The sequence below is a fragment of the Ciona robusta genome, chromosome 12 (genome assembly GCF_009617815.1).
Source record: "Ciona robusta chromosome 12, ASM961781v2".
NCBI lineage: Eukaryota > Metazoa > Chordata > Ascidiacea > Phlebobranchia > Cionidae > Ciona > Ciona robusta.
Window position 1 is genome coordinate 1246671 of NC_143246.1, and position 17422 is coordinate 1264092.

Below are 17422 nucleotides of genomic sequence, written 5' to 3' on the forward strand. Positions count from 1 at the left end.
AACAAATACCAATATTTCGTCATCCATATGGAAATGCGTTGTAGTGATTGAGTGTATTTCGAGCACAGACGTAGATTATAGGTTATTCAAACTTAATGCAAAAAAATGAATATTAAACAGCCGTGTTGCATTACATCTAGCGTAACTGTGTTTATGTTTGAGCGACACATGCTGCGTGTTTCCTATCACTATAAGAAAATGTTAGACAGCCCCCTATTCTTTGGTATCTTGTGTTCGCGCACACGTTTCATGTTATAGAAGCCCTCCTATTTTTTTGTGTTACGAAGCAGTAGGGGCTTTCTTATATTCTTGCTGTCCTCACGCTCGTTTGTCCGCTAATAATCTGAGTTGTCGACCTAGCGTATGAAGTCTTTACGTTGAGATAGGCGCGACCAAAGTTGGGCGCGACCGCTGAATGATATTCCCGCACCCCCACAGCGTTTTCTTCGAGAAACAAAATGTATAGTGTCTTTGGCGTAAGATGGGATAAACTTATTTCTGATTGTGTTTTGAACAATTAACAACGTTCTTTTATAAATCGCGGGCCTGCAGTTATATAATTCTGTAAATAATCTTAGATTAATACTAAATGGGACGATAAAAGAGAATAAAACATGTCTCATCTTACCCCAAGGAACTACACCTGGCACAATTAAAAGACTATGCGTCCAAGAAAACGATTTTATTGTCTGCTAAACCATAGCCTATACATGTATGTATAGGCTATGGCTAAACTGTGGTATGAGGCAACTCGTTACCTTCATATACGAAATCATGTATCTATCATAAAGCATGTAGCACGAAACCTGCGTACATTTATTTTTCTGTTGACTGCAAAGTTTTCATTCACAATGAATTTATTCAGAAATATAGACCCCGCTTCATAAAAAAAACGTTAGCGTCACCTAGCGAATTTTCTGGCGCACGAAAGGTTTAAATTTCAAAACAAAAGCGAAAATTCTGATTCGAAGTAAGGCGATCAATTTAATCAAAGGGAATAAAAGTTGCTTTATCACTATATTGCTGGTTCATTGTGTAGCTTGTTTTCGAACAGAATTTGCTCCGCTTAAGCTTTAAAAGCCTACAGTTTATAATTGTTAAACCCTTTAACTGTTTGCGCAAAACTAATTTTACAGCATGACGTTTTAACCTCTTTTTACAGCACTGCCAATACAGTTATACATAAACTCCGATTCACTTTGCTGTGGAAAATGGAAAGTGTTGGATCTTCAACCCCATCTTCAATACAAAATATTATTAAAAAAGCAAAAGAAGCACGAATAAAAGAGAAAAGGGGGAATTATTCCGGTGATAGCAGCTTATTAAAACTAAGAAAAAAACGTAAATCAAAAAGTAAGTTTTAAATACCTGTATTTGTACCTTTTCCTAAATCGAAAACTTTAAGCTACATAAATATAGTCTGTATATATATTTATATCTTAACTAGGTTGTTTCTTAAATTCTAGGTCAGTCTTTTGTAATGAGACATGCAAGTGCTTTAGTTGAAAAGAACAAAACTCTTGCTCTTATGTTGGTTCAAACAAAGAACTTAAACCGAAAATTAGAAACCTCAATTCATTTACTTCAGGTATGAAGACAATCAATACCAAACAACAAAGCTTAGCACTATAAATTTGTAATTGATCTGATTATTTAATGTTTCCAGAGAAATCAAATGGACATGATGGTTCGAATGAATTCGTATAGAGTGGAAAATGAAGCTCTGCGTGGAAAGCTGGAAACAACACAGGTAGTTTTTTTTGGATTTATTTTTTTTTCTATTGAACTATTTTCACTTTCCAGTCGTACACAACGTTGCTGTTTGTAGCTTATTCTAAATGACAGAGTCGGAAAATTGTTTAAATTAAATGTTGTTTTTATTTGTATGATGTGGCACTGTCTGTAGTAATGATTTTAAAACTCACCGACAAAGCAAAGAGATAAGTAAGATAGAATGTATTGTCAAAAATGTCTTATCTATGTCAAAAATGGCCCGGTCTTCAGTATATGGCAGTTCTTGACAACATCACAATTGCGTTGATACAAACTGGCGTACAAAATACGCACATTTCCGAGCCATGTTAAAAATACTGTATGTGGCATCAATTTGGTTCATTGTTTAATAATGACGTAAACAAAATTTTGCGTGTGCACTTGTCATAACGTGCAGACAGTGGCATGACCATGAAGCTACTACATTGTCAGGTAAACTAGCAGTAAAAGATAGAAACTGCTAAAATATTTGATTGACAGGATAAATTAGATGGACAGGCATCAACATTTGACAAGTTTATTGAAGATTTTATGACAATGGCAGAAGCTACGAGAGAAAAATTAATTTTAGAAGATGCAATTGAACTGTAAGCTTTATATTTATAGTGTAGGCCTAGCATGCACAATTTATATTTGTGAAATTGTTTATTTAATAAAATAGCATTCACTGGTAATTTTGTTTTACATTTCAGTTCTCAACCAGAATTGGAACAAACTAATATAAACAAACCAACATCAGCTATTGCAGCCAAGGTTGTGAAAGACAAGGTTTGTTTAATGTTTAGTAGCGGACTTTATTAGTAAACCACCAGAACGCTGTTGCAGAAATAGTTAACATAAATTTAATTGCTTTGTCTGAAATAAGTTATAGTTTCAGAAGCTAATATATAAATAATTCTCATTCAGTTTCTTGCTTGATTTATTTAAACCCTTCGTTCATAATGAATTTTACTTTTCATAACTTAAAATTATCTGCACCAATTAAAAAGCACCAACATAGTTTTACTATATATGAACCAATGAACGTAGTGTTAAAAACTTAAAATATTTCTAAATAACCTGATTTTTCCTTTTAGTGGAAGCCGAATTTAGATTCAATTAAATCCCCGGATGAAACTGATCCGGAAACAGATCCAGGGATGTTGGAAAGTCCGCAACCTCCCAACCTTCATCAGGTGGAAGATCAACAAGATGTAGAATCTTCAATGCTTGAACACAGGTTGGTGCTATGCACAAGTCTCGGGGTGTGTAGATTACGTTGGTGTATGTAACATTATGAAGTGTATATGGTCATACTGATGTATCAGTATGTGACTTCTGTAAAGTATGCTTGATTGGCTGATAATTAGGCATAGTGTACTTAGGTGTATACTTGCTTAATGCATGTCTGGCTCGATTCACAGGTTCTATGGCATTATTTACCCATGTATTTCACAAAACTTTGCAGTATTGTACTCGATACAACAGAAGAAGCAGAAGATTCTTTTTTTCTTGGTATTAGTCCTACATGTAAAAAGTAAGTGTAAATCAACCTTGTTATAACTCAACAGTAGATAAAGGTGTCAGGACACACCATGTGCCTGGTCTATAAGAAGACATCCATGTTATAACTCGACAGTGAGCATAAGGTGTATGGATACACCATGTGTGTCTGGTGTATAAGAAGACACCAATGTTATAACTCGACAGTGAGCATGAGGTGTATGAATACACCATGTGTCTGGTGTATAAGAAGACACCCATGTTATAACTCGACAGTGAGCATGGGGTGTATGGATACACCATGTGTCTGGTGTATAAGAAGACACCCATGTTATAACTCGACAGTGAGCATGAGGTATATGAATACACCATGTGTCTGGTCTATAAGAAGACATCCATGTTATAACTCAACAGTAGATAAAGGTGTCAGGACACACCATGTGTGTCTGGTGTATAAGAAGACACCCATGTTATAACTCTACAGTGAGCATGGGGTGTATGGATACACCATGTGTCTGGTGTATGAGAAGACACCCATGTTATAACTTGACAGTGAGCATGAGGAGTATGAATACACCATGTGTATGGTGTATAAGAAGACACCCATGTTATAACTCGAAAGTGAGCATGGGGTGTATGATTGAATACACCATGTGTGTCTGATGTATAAGAAGACACCCATGTTATAACTTGACAGTGAGCATGAGGTGTATGAATACACCATGTGTCTGGTGTATAAGAAGACACCCATGTTATAACTCGACATTAACATGAGGTGTATGAATGTCAACAACAAATATTTACAGTCGGCGCTCTTCAATTTTAACATCCGAACCCCCAATTCTTCAAATGTTGTCACTGGATGAAAAACCTTTGGAACCACCATCAGCTGCAGAAGTCAAGAAAAGGAAAACAATTGGTACAGTCCATTTTGCTGATGAAGAACAATTATCTGTGATTTCTATGGAGCTCACAAATCCAATTATGGCGGAAATAGAACTTGGAAAACCTGAAGATCAACCACAGAAAAAATTTAAAAAGGATCTGAAGTCTGTGAAACGGAAACCACGAAAAAGTGTGAAGAGTAAAAAACCATTAAAGAAAAATGAAGATAAATACGCAGATATAAGTGCTGATAGTTTTCTTGTGGATTCCAACAAAAAGATTGAGGTATGGTTGTAAAGTAAATCGGTTATTATGTTAGATTTTTTCATAACATTGGTATATATAGTTGAACATTTAAGATCTTATGTTTAAGTTTTATTTTATGCAAAACAATCGGTTTTTAAGGTTGTTTTTATAAAAAAATTTCTGACATTTGGTGGCATTAAGGGGCACGGTATTTAATGAATAAAATCCTAGTTTTTCGTTTTTATTTTTCTGCATCATATGAATATATGATATTAACTGCTGACATTTATCAACCCTTGGCTGTCAATTCCCTTAATTGCGTTGCCAACACTATGATACCAACCTATCTAACATAATAACCAATAATCTTACAGTGGCCATTTATAACTTCCTTTATTCTTAGCTTGGAACATCTGCTCGCAAAAGAGCTATGGAAGATATTACGAACATGTAAGTTACCTACAATAGTTACCACAAGTATGCTGTAAGGTTTTCAGTAGAAAAATGATGATTGTATTTATACACACGAGGCTGGTGAGAGTATTTAACATGGGGGAATTAACATACTTTATCGAATTGAAGGAGCCAGACAACCTAGTCCTCTAATAAGGGTTTTTGAGGTAGAATTGTTTCATTACTATAATACAGCAATGTTATGCACACAGACAAGACAGTATACGACCCCGACGCAGAAGAACGACCCCTGTTTCATACAAGGAACCAAAGCTGACCACGTGAGTTGATGTAAACAATATATTACATTAATACAATACAATTTATAATACATATTAGATGATAAATATAAAGTGGAGTATATGTGCTCACCTGCTTACAATATCTGTGTAGTTCTATTTCATGTAGTCGTATTCTATTGGATAAGCAAGCGTAAAAATAACCAAACCAATCAAAAGTCATGTTCGCTTATTCACACACTGCAATAGCTTCAGCAGCTCGACTCTGGGCAGTAATTAACCATATTCACAAATTATCACAAACATAACATTGCCGCAGATTTATCTAAACTTAAGCTTTAACTGGAATTTATATCTCCAGCAAACTACGACAAGGAGACAAGTTCACGGACGCAACCTTGTACAAGGCCATGAAATAATCCCTATTTTTGTTAAAACACTGAATACCTGTGAAAATGTTATATCCTCTTATCCCATGTTTTTAAACGATATATAATTTGGTAAAATCCAATGAATGTATCAGTAACGGGTATTTATTTTATTGCTTTGGGTAGATTTTGTTTAAAGTAAAAGTTAAAAGGTGTTGAATTGTTTTAAATAAAGACATTTCTCCGTTCATTAATTATGGTATTAAATTTTAACCATATTACAAAATAAACACTTAAATATAAATAATTTGAAGGAAAAATTAACAAATAAGATTAGTTTAACATTGGCAACTTTTCAAAGTATGAATTAATGTATATTGAAACTTCAAGACAGTGGGAATGGCTTTGAAAAATTATTTAATTGACATTGACACATCAATAACTTTTATGGCTCCCCATTTTGCAATGTCTGCATTAACTGTACCATGTTAAATTATATTTGCATAGAAAAATGTTCCCCATATAAAGCTAAATTATTTTCTATATTCTGCCAATAATCGTCCAGCAATAACAAGACGCTGTATTTCACTGGTGCCTTCATAAATCTCGGTAATTCTTGCATCTCTGTAATGCCTCTCCGCTGGCATGTCTGATACAAATCCCATACCTCCTAATATTTGAATCGCCTGGTGAGAAGCAAATGTTGCTGTTTCTGACGCTGCTAACTTGGCCATTGCAGCCTCTTTTGTGAAATTCATACCAGCATCCTTAAGCTTAGCAGCTCTCCATGTTAAAAGTCTTGCGCTTTCAATTTTAAGAGCCATGTCTGATAGTTTGAATTGGATAGATTGTAACTTGCTTATTGGAGCCCCGAAAGCTTTCCTATCATCAGCGTATGCGATTGCGCAATCCAAAGAAGCTTGCGCGATCCCTAGAGCCTGTGAAGCGATCCCAATACGCCCGGCATCCAACGTAGACATCGCTATTTTAAACCCAAACCCTGATTCTCCAACAAGATTCTCTTTTGGTATTTTGCAATCATCAAATATGAGGTTAGCAGTTGAGGAACCACGGATACCGAGTTTGTCTTCTTTTTTACCGAGGCTCAAACCCTCTGTAGGCATAGGAACTATGAAAGCACTGATGCCTTTATGTTTCTTTGACTTATCAGTTGTAGCGAAAACAACAGCAGCGAAGGCTTCATATGAGTTAGTTATCCACGATTTGGTTCCATTTAGCACCCAACAATCTCCATCGTCTCGTGCAGTGGTTGAAGCAGCACCCGCATCTGATCCATTACCGGGTTCACTTAAAGCAAAACAACCAACCTTCTCACCGGTTGAAAACGGGAGCACATACTTCTGTAGTTGCTGCTCTGAGCCCCAATATTTAATCGGACCCAAATAAAGTGAATTATGCGCACTCATGATAACACCAGCCGTAGCGCATCCTCTACTTATTTCTTCCATAGCCACAGCATAAGCCAAACTATCCAACCCAGCGCCGCCATATTCTTCTTTCTGATCAATTGCCATTAATCCAAGATCTCCCATTTTTCGTACCTGTTCAGTTGGATACAGGTGTTTCTTATCTGTTGTCCACGCCAACGGGGCAAGTTCCTTTTCTGCAAAATCTGCGCATGTTTGTCTTAACATTTGATGAGTGTCGGGTAATGAAGAATTGTCAGTTAATATGCTGCTCATTCGAACTTGCAGCTTTAAATTTAGGTTTGTACATTTTTTAAAGGCAGTCTCCATGTTTAGGAACTGTCTGGCAACAAAATTTACCCTTAACGCCATTTTAATAGCTGGGGACTCCGTTTAAATAAATTTGTAAAATTAAACAAAACTGAAACCTTTAAGTAATAACACAACGTTAGAATGCCATTGTTTTAAACCCAGCTGCCAGCTTATTTGACTAGCCAAATTCTAAGAAACTTATATAACTAGATTTTCCTACTAACCCGCATGCGGCATATATATTATACATGTGTGTCCTTGGTCCCTTGGACAATAACCTAGATACCGAGACGTGAAGGTCGATGAGTCGATCAATCTAACAGATTTGACACTTGATAACTAAAAGCACGATATGTATGAAACTACTGTGCACGGCTGCACAGTGTTACAAAGTTTTTAATTTGAGCGAATACTGCAATCAAGAAATAACGCCTAACGAATCTGCAATATGCTTTGCAAGTTTAAAATCGAACAATATTTTGTCAAAATATGTTCCAAATAATTTTGACAAAAAAATTTTGGGCACGCAGTAAGCGCCTAAAGCCCATAGAAATAATTTTATTTCTGTGCCAAAGCCCTATACGGAGCAGTTGCGTATATAGTAGGGTGGGGGAAGATGGAACACCTTTAATACATAATATACAAATAGCCTGATCGTGTTTTAAACCATTAACAACGGTCTGTGGAAGTCGTGAGGATACGGTTTTATAATTCACTGAATGTTCTTTGTTTACAACCAAATGGAAAGAGAAAACGAACGAAAAGGTGTCCCATCTTCACCCACCCTACTATATATTGCGCAATAGAGAACATTCCTGCTCTAACCTGCCCAGTTGTCCTGAACGCCAGGATGAAATATTAATATAGTAGGGTGGGGGAAGATGGGACATCTTTTCAATCTATTTTCTCGTCCAATTTGGTAGAAAACGAAGAACATTCAAAGAATTATAAAACCATATCCTGACGACTCCCACAGACCGTTGTTAATTGCTTAAAACACGATTGGGATATTTGGAAATTATGTGTTAAAGGTGTCCCATCTCCCCCCACACTACTGTAATTATGACAAATATCATACAGGCTTGGGACTCTATCATGTCAACTTCCCCAGAAGACCATTTCAATCAGAGTCCGTATATAAACAGTTCGGATTCCAATTGTATCTTTATTGTGAATTAATATTTGATGAAAAAAAAACAATACTGCAATTATAATTGTTATTTTTATTCATATCCTAATCATAACTGATGCCTTACTAGTTTACATATATGTTTTAACATGTTTTTTATGTGTTACATTTGTTTATATACAACACATGTTGATGCAGATTGTGAACAATTCGACCGTATGTTATGATTATGACCAGAGTCCGTATATAAACCTTATATAACTCATGTTTATATACAGACTCTGATTATAATTGATGGAAATAATATTAAAATGTATTTAAAAAAAAATCCATATAGTGCGAATTTCTTGGACACCCTGTATAATGATATAGTTTATGTTACATATTTTTAATGCTGAGCGATAACTAATCAGCTTAATTTTCATTATAATACATCCTGAAACTCATAATACAGAATTTCAACACCATTGGTATAAGTATAACATGTCCAAAATATAGCTCTTATAATAGTCTTACTCCTATGTTCAAAATATAAACTTGTGTGCTTAATAGAATTACTTTCATAACTATAACCAAAATATACTTTTGATCAAAAAATGTCAAATATAGCAAGAATATTAAAAGCAAGACTAAAGTCATGGATTCAACACAAGGCTTATGGAGCAGACGACAGTTGTTTTGATTGGTTTGCGTCTGACGTTATGCATTCCTGTATCGTTTTTAGGATTATGATGGCGAATTGTAACAGCTAATTCAGTATCATCATGGTGAGAGGAAGGCAAACCAATTGTCCAATTCCCATTGTAACCAGGTTCCCCGTTGCTCTGCGTAACTTCTCCAGTCTAATTATAAGAATTGTATTTAAGTAAAATGTTTGGTAATGAATGGGAGATCTTTCTTTGGCAGTATAGTTAAAGAGAAAGTAAAGTTTTATATTAAGAATATACTATCTGATAGGACTAGAAACAAGCTCCAAAAAAGTATATCAGTGCATTTTATGGTCTAAACTAAACTTCTGCCTTTTAAAAAAACTATGATTTCCACTTACTTTGGGGTTGTAATCAGAGGCCAGCCAGATATTAATGTACCAACCACCAGAACCTTGGTATACAAAGTTTTTCCGTACATAACTATAAACCAACTCGTACGTTTCTCTATCTGCAATATCCGGCAGTTTACCACCACGTTCTGTGCAGTAAGTTGCCGCTTCTTCTCGGTTCTGTGTTATAACACCAACATGTTGCGGCAGCCAGAAAACTAAGCCATTATGTACTACAGCAACACCTGTTTAAAGCAAGCAAATTAAGACTGAAACTGCCATTTTACTATCATTTCACACACAAATTCACTCACATATTTTTACTACTGTTTTAAACAAATGACTTTTGTTTAACTACTGTATTTTGAACAGGCAAATCAAACTTGCAATTCACTATTATTTCACACTATATGACTTACCTATATACATGAACCAATCCACAGTAACCATCGTATCCCAGCCTATAGGTTGATCAACTCGTTCTAATCTGACAGCAAAACTGAGTTTCTTAATAACAAGGATATTCAGATTAAACCTGTGGGGCAAAGATGGGTTGCTCGGTCTTGCTGTCGCGTGAACGAAATCAGGAACTGCAGGCAAGCAGAAGTTGTAAATCACCTCTGCTATAGCATTCGGTTTTGTAGAAACTGAAGAAACTTCAAAACTCCCCCTGTTTATCAACAGTTCATCTATTAAAAGAATATACAAATGTATAAGTTTATCTTTTTACTATTAATATTAACATACAAGTGTTTAATCATATTTTTCACTCTTATTATACGACAAAATACATATATCTTTTTACTATTAAAATATATACAACTATATGCATATATCTTTTAATATACTATTGCTACACCTACACAATTATATACTATTATGTATATCTTTACACTTAAACAAATGCAATATCAACTTACTAGAAGCAGATGCGCTGAAAGCTTGTAAAATTACAAGCAAGAGATTGAAAATGTTTGACATGGTTATTCAGTATTAGTGCAGGAAAATATAAACAAATCCTAATGATAATATTTTTACCAATATTTACATACATATATGTATTCATTTATATAAATATATGTATTTTATGAACAGAATATATATATAAACAATAAATGCTTAACAGTTTATACCCAGAATAACCACTTGACAGTATATAGACATGCACAACGCATGGCCCTACATTCACTACCTAATAATAATTGCAATAATAGAGCTGTTGATGCTGTCTGTTACGTGACATTATTTTCACCCACAGTTCTGCTTAGAAATATGGCACCTAATTGAATTTAGTTGGAACCTACCATCAGGAGCACGCTTGCTCATTGCTCCTTATTTGCTGGGAATGTCAAGTCATTTCTGCCAGAAATTATCGGGGTATTGAAATCAACCCAGGGTGTGTATTCACTGCTGGACAAGCAGAACAATACATTTGGTTATTACTAATATATAAAACACTTAAATATAATAAATATCATAAAGTCTCATAATAAATATCATATAGTACCCAAGCAATATATGTAATATACCTCCCATGCTCACATAAACAGTAATAGTGTGACCAAATTTGAACTACTAGTGGCATATTAAGGGCAAGGACCTTCCATATAGAACTATCTTAAGTTTTATTTGTATATCCTAATACATAATGAGTGAAATAGTAGCTTACCTATAATATCTCATCAGTCTTCTGCTTTACCAAGCTGTACTGCCCCACCCATACACAGTTGAACTGATTGTTGCCTAAAAAAGTAAGAAATCACTGTTATAAATTTAAATTCGTATGAAGAACACTGGTGTTAAGGTAACTCGTGGCCTGTGGGTAGAACACTTTTCAATGGTGACCACTGGGTTGAAGCAAATACAAAATTTCCACATTGGTGGCAGCATTGAGTCTAGAATCTTGTACTCTCTGGTTATAATGCTGGCATTCTAATGCATGTGCTAGTGTGTGGGAATGAGCTTCTAATATGTGGACACAAGATTTAAAAATCATGAATTCGGTTTATTTACATCCAAAAATTCTACTCATTTTATCTACTGGTTAAAGTAACAAAGGTGCAAATAATATACAAAGATAAGAAGTAACAGTAAAACATCAGACGTTATGATACAATGAATATAATACTTTATTAAAAATATTTGATAAAAGGGGCGACGATTATAACTAACAAGCAGTTATTTAATCAATGCAAGAGTAATGTTGTAATTGGAGGAAAAGAACACATGAAGTAATTGTAAAACAAGTTATTTTAAGTTAACAATACAGTGTTACGTCATGCTAAACTCATAATATATACAAGGAAGTATTCGTGCCATTGGTTGTTCCTGATAATGCTACAAATTTAGTTTCACTTACAACAAATACCTATGTACAAATATGATGTTTAAATATTAAGTCTCATTCATTACAATTTAGGATCTGGTGCTACAAAATGCATACAAAAATCAAGTCCAAGAAGTTGTATAATATAAGAGATATGGCATCGTTAGTCTTCATTACAATTTACAAACAACATTTTTGTTTCTTTAGTAACACAAATTGTTAGGTTTATTAACACCAGCATTACTATCCATAGCCTTGGTATGTATTGTTAACTGTATTTTTTTTTGTTCAGGTGATTTAGTAACTAGTCAATTGCATCATATTCGTGAGGCTGTGCTACAATGTTGATATAGTGAGGACCAGCTTGAGCTTGTAAGTTGCGGCTTTCACCAGCATTCCTGACGGGAAAGCAAAAGGAACTTGGGTTATTTTACAAAGTTAACAATACAGTGTTACATCATGCTAAACTCATAATATATGCAAGGAAGTATTCGTGCCATTGTTTGCCACAAATCTGATTTCACTTATAACAAATACCTATGTAAAACTATGGTGTCTTACAGTTAATTCTTTTCTATTACAACAATAACAAGAATATCCTATTTAGCAACACAATTGTTCTGTCCATAAAAATACTCTATTTTATTCTTGTTTCATATGTGTGTTTTTTGTCTAGGTCACATTCTATTCAGGTTATAACATAAGCCTTGTAGGCAGCAGCATTATTCTGTTACTACCTGATTGTAGCATATTCGTTAGGTGGTGGGACAATGTCCATATATGGGGCTTGAGGCGGTGGTACAATGTCTATATATGGGGCATCAGCTTGGTCTTGCAAGTTGCGGTTTTGAGCAGCAAACCTGACATTTGCTGCTTCTTGATTTAAACAGTGGTTTCTTTCTCTTCTGCAATTCCAATTCTTGTAGGCAAACACCAAGAGTATAACTGCGAACAAAAGAGCAAAAAATCCTGTTGAAATTAATCCAATCATCACTGGGGAAATGGATGGCTCTGATTGTGTTGGAGGATTTGTTTCTGCTGTTATAGTTGAGTTGTTGAACAAGCGTGTGGTTGAGTTGCTAGCTGCTGGTTTTGTCAGTGAAGATACTTTGAACTTTGGATTTGCTGTGCGTGCTGAGCTGGTGAGCATGCGCGTTGTCGAATTGGTGAGCAAGGTGGTCACTGGTGTGTAAGGTGCGTAGCACAAGTATGATAACTGAGCTGAACAATCTTGTGCCATCCAGCGTGGTGGTGTTTCCCCACTCAACAACATTGAAACACAGGTCTTTCTAGGGTCTGCAGTACATTCAATCTTCATAGATTCATCCAACTCATTACCATCTAACCATTTGTATTTGTAACCTTTTCTGCGCAAACCAACCCAAAAGTAATATTCAAAACAGGTATTTGTAGTAAGTGCTCTATAACTTTCCACAGAAGCAACCACGTCAAATAATGTAGCATTGTCCTTCATGATTGCCAGTTGTGAATGATCCACTCTCCTACAGTGTTTCTGTGCTTCTTGAAAACTTAACAATTGCCTGTGATAATAAAGTTTACCCAATCCTCCATCAATACTTGCATAACAATTATCTCCTTGATGTTTATTATTTGTCATCTCTGTTTAAACTTGGCTTAAATTGCAGATTGTAACTATGTGGAACAAAAACTGGATTATCATATATTCATATGTAACAGGGTTATCTAATGCAGCAAAAATATGTACATTGTTAGCAGAGATATAAACGTAACGTTAGGGGTGCCCTGGGTAAAATATTACCCCAACCTTATGAAACAGGGGTGACATAATATATTTTAGGACCCCAGTTTAAGGCCTGAAATAGCTTTTACCCTGTTGTTGAGTCTATACAAAAAGAATAATGTCTATACAAAAAACAGAGCCAAAGTATATTAAATATATTAATCAAAGAGGATTTATATGTTTGACCCTAATAAATGTAATTATTTGGCAATAACACACCAGAATATGTTAAAAATTCTAAAATGTAATGCCTATGTGAACAAATCTTAAGATTACTGTTGTGTAAAAATTTACAAGAAAATATTTGTAACATAGAGAAAAAAGAAAAAGGTCGCGCAAAAGGAACTTGGGTTATTTTACAAAGTAACCAATACAGTGTTACATCATGCTAAACTCATAATATATACAAGGAAGTGTTAGGTGCCATTGGTTGTTCCTGATAATGCTATAAATTTAGTTTCACTTACAACAAATAACTATGTACAAATATTGTTTGAAGGGGAATTTAAGCTTTCCCTTTATATTCAAACTAAAATTAGGGCGTTGATTTAGATTAACATAAAGTTTAATTCATTCTGTTTTGACAACACCCAATATAATATATTAAGCTGTAATAAAACTTAGTGACCATATTTTAAAACTAGGGTTTTACACAAATTATTGAAAAAAAAAACAATTTTTAGAGTCAAGAGATTTGCGAACCACTAATACTAAGTGAAAAGGCTGCCTGCTTTAGAACCGCCACCCATAGGCACCAAACCTGGGGTGGCAAGGTAGGTACGCCAACCCTGGAATTTTCAGTAGTGATTTATTTAAATATTCAATAAATTTTAAACCCGATGCCGCAAAATTTGTTTCATGGAGTTGTTGGTATAGATTTTACTGCCACGTCTGTATTTATAAAAGTTTGATGCCTATACTGCCAGCTATGCTGTAAAATCACTGAGCTAACCATTAATATAAATGAACAGTTAGTTATTTCTTTTTGTTGACAACGCTGTAAACATCGTTTGCTTGTTTGTTTTTGTTCACAGCAGCGTATATTGCGTTTGGAGGAGACGAGGCAACATTTTTTTGAGACGGGCCCGCATCAATATTTGGACCAGGGGTGACATCATCGTTTGGAGCAGTGACATCATCGTTTAGAGCGGTGACATCATTAGAACCAAATGCTTGAGGTTGCAAGGTGATTGAAGCATAATCGTGCTGCAGGGGTGACTCCATGTCCATATTGTATATAGTATTGATTTGTTCTTGCACAGATTCTTCATACACTGGATTGTGGTTAACACCCATGTTCACCTCAGGATTTTGGGCGAGATTTTGCTCCCGTTTGCTCTTCTTGCGCCTCGTGTATAAACACACCGCCAGGATAAGTGCGAGCAATAATGGGAATATTCCTGCCGAGATTGCACCGATTATCACTGGCGAAACAGATTGGGGTGAGGGAGGTGTAGGTGTTGATTCGGCTAAAATGGTTGAGTGGTCTTGCATCCATGGTCTCGAATTGGTGGTCATGCGCTGTGTCGGGCCGGTGACCATTGGCTGTGTGGAGCTGGTGGTCACGCGCTGTGTGGAGCTGGTGAGCATGCGCTGTGTCGGGCTGGGGGGCAAGGTGGTGGTCACTGGTGTGTAAGGTGTGTAGCACAAGTAAGCTAACTGAGTTGAACAATCTTGTGCTATCCAGCGTGGTGGTGTTTCCCCACTCAACAACATTGAAACACAGGTCTTTCTAGGGTCTGCAAATTCAATCTTCATAGATTCATCCAACTCATTACCATCCAACCATTTGTATTTGTAACCATCTTTGCTCAAACCAACCCAAAAGTAATAGTCAAAACAGGTATTTGTAGTAAGTGCTCTATATCTTTCCACAGAAGCAACCACGTCATACATTGTAGCATTGTCCTTCATGATTGCCAGTTGTGAATGATCCACTCTCCTACAGTGTTTCTGTGCTTCTTGAAAACTTAACATTTGCTTGTGATAATAAAGTTTACCCAATCCTCCATCAATGCTTGCATAACAATTATCTCCTTGATGCTTATTATTTGTCATGTTAAGTTACTGAAGAGCGCTTAAACTTCCTTAAACTGTGAACTAAAAACACTGAAAGATACAAATAATGGTGTATGGTACAATAACAGTGTAGCCTAACCAATTTATTACATATAACTGTCTTATAAAAGCTGCTGATTTGGGTCAATTTCAACTGTAGCGCAATTCTAAAGTCTAAACTGTATCGTATTAAAGTCTTAGCAGGTCTTTAATTGTTTAAATAGTTGCATCTACACATGTACATATAATTTTTTTGCTATGAACTTCCATAGGCATTTATGTTGTGCAAGCACTGAAATAATATGTAATAACAAAAGAGTATATATAGGTAAAGTAATATATATCTGATACACTATAACAACTACACATCTTTCCTATAATCTACGTATACACTTTTCTTTAACTAAATTACCAGTTGACTAGTCGCCCATCAAAACCAGGAAACAACAAAACTTGCACCATCATCACATTTACTGCATCTCCACAAGCATGGTGGGCTATTGTTTAAACAATGACCAGGAAATTTAAGGGGAATTTGCATTCATAGGACCGAGTCTTTTAGAATACCCGGTTGCTGTTTAGGCCGTATTGAATGTTACCGGTTTAATTATTGCAACATCACTGATTTGTTACTAGATAGACCTACAATATACAGACAAGGCATCATATCCTATTCCAGCACTGCACACCCATGTTAGGCGCCTATGTTTGCAATATATATAATATATAAATATATTGTTATAAAACAGTGGGTCATAATATTAAATTGTGCAACAACTGAGTATTATAATCAGAACTGCATTGAATGAATGAATGAATGAATGAATGAACGAATGAATGTAACTTACGTTATCCTCGCGTGGCCGGAAAATGACAGTCGTTTTCACAGGGGTTTAACACCTCGTGCCAGCTTACGAGTTACCATGTATATTACTTTGTGGGTGATTATTTTTTGGTGGGATTTTTTTTTTTTTTATGTATGACTGGTAATTTGGACAATCCATTAGTGACCACTGGGTTGAAGCAATTGCCGTTAAGCGTCTTGCCCAAGGACACATATGCCCACAATGGTTGCAGCGACGAGTGAACCCCATACCTATGGGTTACAGGCAGGCGCGCTAACCACTATGCCACGGCGCCGGTTAATTGAATTTGTATAGAGCCAGCGGTATAATACAGAAATAGAGCCTAACTAGAAGATACCAGGTTCAATGCTCGATGCTGCTACTGTTATGGGCTATGGCCTAAGTGTCCTTGATTCAAAATTTAAACGAACATTGCTCCAACCCAGTGGTAACTAATGGGTTGTCCAAATTCAGTTGGTTATACAGAAAAAAACCATACTAAATGAGATAGTTTAAGGTATTAGGAAATTCGTGTAAAGTAAACACAAAATCAAAACAAAAACATACCTTAAATGTAACTTGCCTTTTCCTCCGGTGGACGGAAAACGACAGTCGATATACCACGGGTGTTGGTGTTTCATACCCCTTTCATTGTTGTCTGTCACGAATTCCATGTTTTAGGGTGTACAGATCTGTTCTTATATTCTTTTGTATAAGTTTAAATTTCGCGGTTTTTCGTTCAATCCTGATGTATTTTCACTACTCACTAGTAAAAATGCAAAGAATACCCAGGGAAATACCCAAACATGGGAATATGACGTACAGCGTAAAACCAAAGCGCTCGTTTTGCCACCGCTTTGTCCCGGAGTTTGAAATATTCGGTGCTAATGCGACATTGGCTGCTGCCTTAAATATCATCCGTGTTTACAACTTTACACTATTTGTTGGTATAGTAGGGTGGGGGAGATGGGACACCTATTCATGCTATTTTCTTGTCCCATTTGTCAGTGAACAAAAAACATTCAAAGAATTATAAAACGTATCCTTACAACTCCTATAGATCGCTGTTATTGTTTAA

General features: G+C 35.6%; 4 protein-coding genes across 8 annotated transcripts; 1 reads left to right on the plus strand and 3 right to left on the minus strand.

Annotated features, from left to right (window-relative positions):
- The first annotated feature begins 992 nt into the window (after positions 1–992).
- On the plus strand, positions 993–5700 carry LOC149726265 (uncharacterized). Its single transcript, XM_089890618.1, has 11 exons — positions 993–1353; positions 1467–1588; positions 1667–1750; positions 2254–2360; positions 2466–2541; positions 2850–2992; positions 3221–3289; positions 4062–4425; positions 4790–4836; positions 5052–5120; positions 5440–5700. Exons 1-11 carry the CDS (start codon positions 1212–1214, stop codon positions 5495–5497), a joined length of 1281 nt encoding a protein of 426 aa, XP_089746744.1. The 5' UTR covers positions 993–1211; the 3' UTR covers positions 5498–5700.
- On the minus strand, positions 5346–7423 carry LOC149726266 (short-chain specific acyl-CoA dehydrogenase, mitochondrial-like). The gene has a single exon (XM_089890619.1). It carries the CDS (start codon positions 7243–7245, stop codon positions 5980–5982), a length of 1266 nt encoding a protein of 421 aa, XP_089746745.1. The 5' UTR covers positions 7246–7423; the 3' UTR covers positions 5346–5979.
- A 902-nt stretch (positions 7424–8325) lies between these two features.
- Positions 8326–17374, minus strand: LOC149726267 (uncharacterized). Of its 5 annotated transcripts, none has more exons than XM_089890624.1 (6): positions 16912–17374; positions 11023–11096; positions 10658–10712; positions 9773–10042; positions 9363–9598; positions 8326–9156 (listed from the first exon to the last, which is right to left on the minus strand). In XM_089890624.1, the coding sequence occupies exons 3-6, from the start codon at positions 10677–10679 to the stop codon at positions 8950–8952; spliced, it is 735 nt and encodes a 244-aa protein (XP_089746750.1). In that variant the 5' UTR covers positions 10680–10712; positions 11023–11096; positions 16912–17374; the 3' UTR covers positions 8326–8949. The 5 variants fall into 5 exon arrangements, with proteins under 5 accessions (XP_089746750.1, XP_089746749.1, XP_089746747.1 ...); XM_089890623.1 differs by lacking the exon at positions 16912–17374 and adding an exon at positions 16348–16894; XM_089890621.1 differs by lacking the exon at positions 16912–17374 and adding an exon at positions 16348–16894 and having other exon boundaries at positions 10658–10760.
- Positions 11338–16323, minus strand: LOC149726268 (uncharacterized). The gene is made up of 3 exons (XM_089890338.1): positions 14422–16323; positions 12417–13299; positions 11338–12077 (listed from the first exon to the last, which is right to left on the minus strand). Exons 1-3 carry the CDS (start codon positions 15497–15499, stop codon positions 11984–11986), a joined length of 2055 nt encoding a protein of 684 aa, XP_089746464.1. The 5' UTR covers positions 15500–16323; the 3' UTR covers positions 11338–11983.
- Positions 17375–17422: the final 48 nt, after the last annotated feature.

What these genes read in the sequence shown, in the direction of transcription:
- LOC149726265 (XM_089890618.1), top strand. Translation starts at nt 1,212, where the DNA reads ATGGAAAGTGTTGGATCTTCAACCCCATCTTCAATACAAAATATTATT. An exon ending in AAAAAAACGTAAATCAAAAA is followed by an intron (nt 1,354 to 1,466) that starts GTAAGTTTTAAA and finishes CTTAAATTCTAG; the next exon opens with GTCAGTCTTTTGTAATGAGA. An exon ending in TCTTCAATGCTTGAACACAG is followed by an intron (nt 2,993 to 3,220) that starts GTTGGTGCTATG and finishes AAAACTTTGCAG; the next exon opens with TATTGTACTCGATACAACAG.
- LOC149726268 (XM_089890338.1), bottom strand. Translation starts at nt 15,499, where the DNA reads ATGACAAATAATAAGCATCAAGGAGATAATTGTTATGCAAGCATTGAT. An exon ending in CAGCGTTGTCAACAAAAAGA is followed by an intron (nt 13,300 to 14,421) that starts AATAACTAACTG and finishes AAGTTTAAACAG; the next exon opens with AGATGACAAATAATAAACAT. An exon ending in AACGAATATGCTACAATCAG is followed by an intron (nt 12,078 to 12,416) that starts GTAGTAACAGAA and finishes CTTTCCCGTCAG; the next exon opens with GAATGCTGGTGAAAGCCGCA.
- LOC149726267 (XM_089890620.1), bottom strand. Translation starts at nt 10,334, where the DNA reads ATGTCAAACATTTTCAATCTCTTGCTTGTAATTTTACAAGCTTTCAGC. An exon ending in TTTCAGCGCATCTGCTTCTA is followed by an intron (nt 10,043 to 10,273) that starts GTAAGTTGATAT and finishes TTCTTTTAATAG; the next exon opens with ATGAACTGTTGATAAACAGG. An exon ending in CCTCTGATTACAACCCCAAA is followed by an intron (nt 9,157 to 9,362) that starts GTAAGTGGAAAT and finishes TCTTATAATTAG; the next exon opens with ACTGGAGAAGTTACGCAGAG.
- LOC149726266 (XM_089890619.1), bottom strand. Translation starts at nt 7,245, where the DNA reads ATGGCGTTAAGGGTAAATTTTGTTGCCAGACAGTTCCTAAACATGGAG.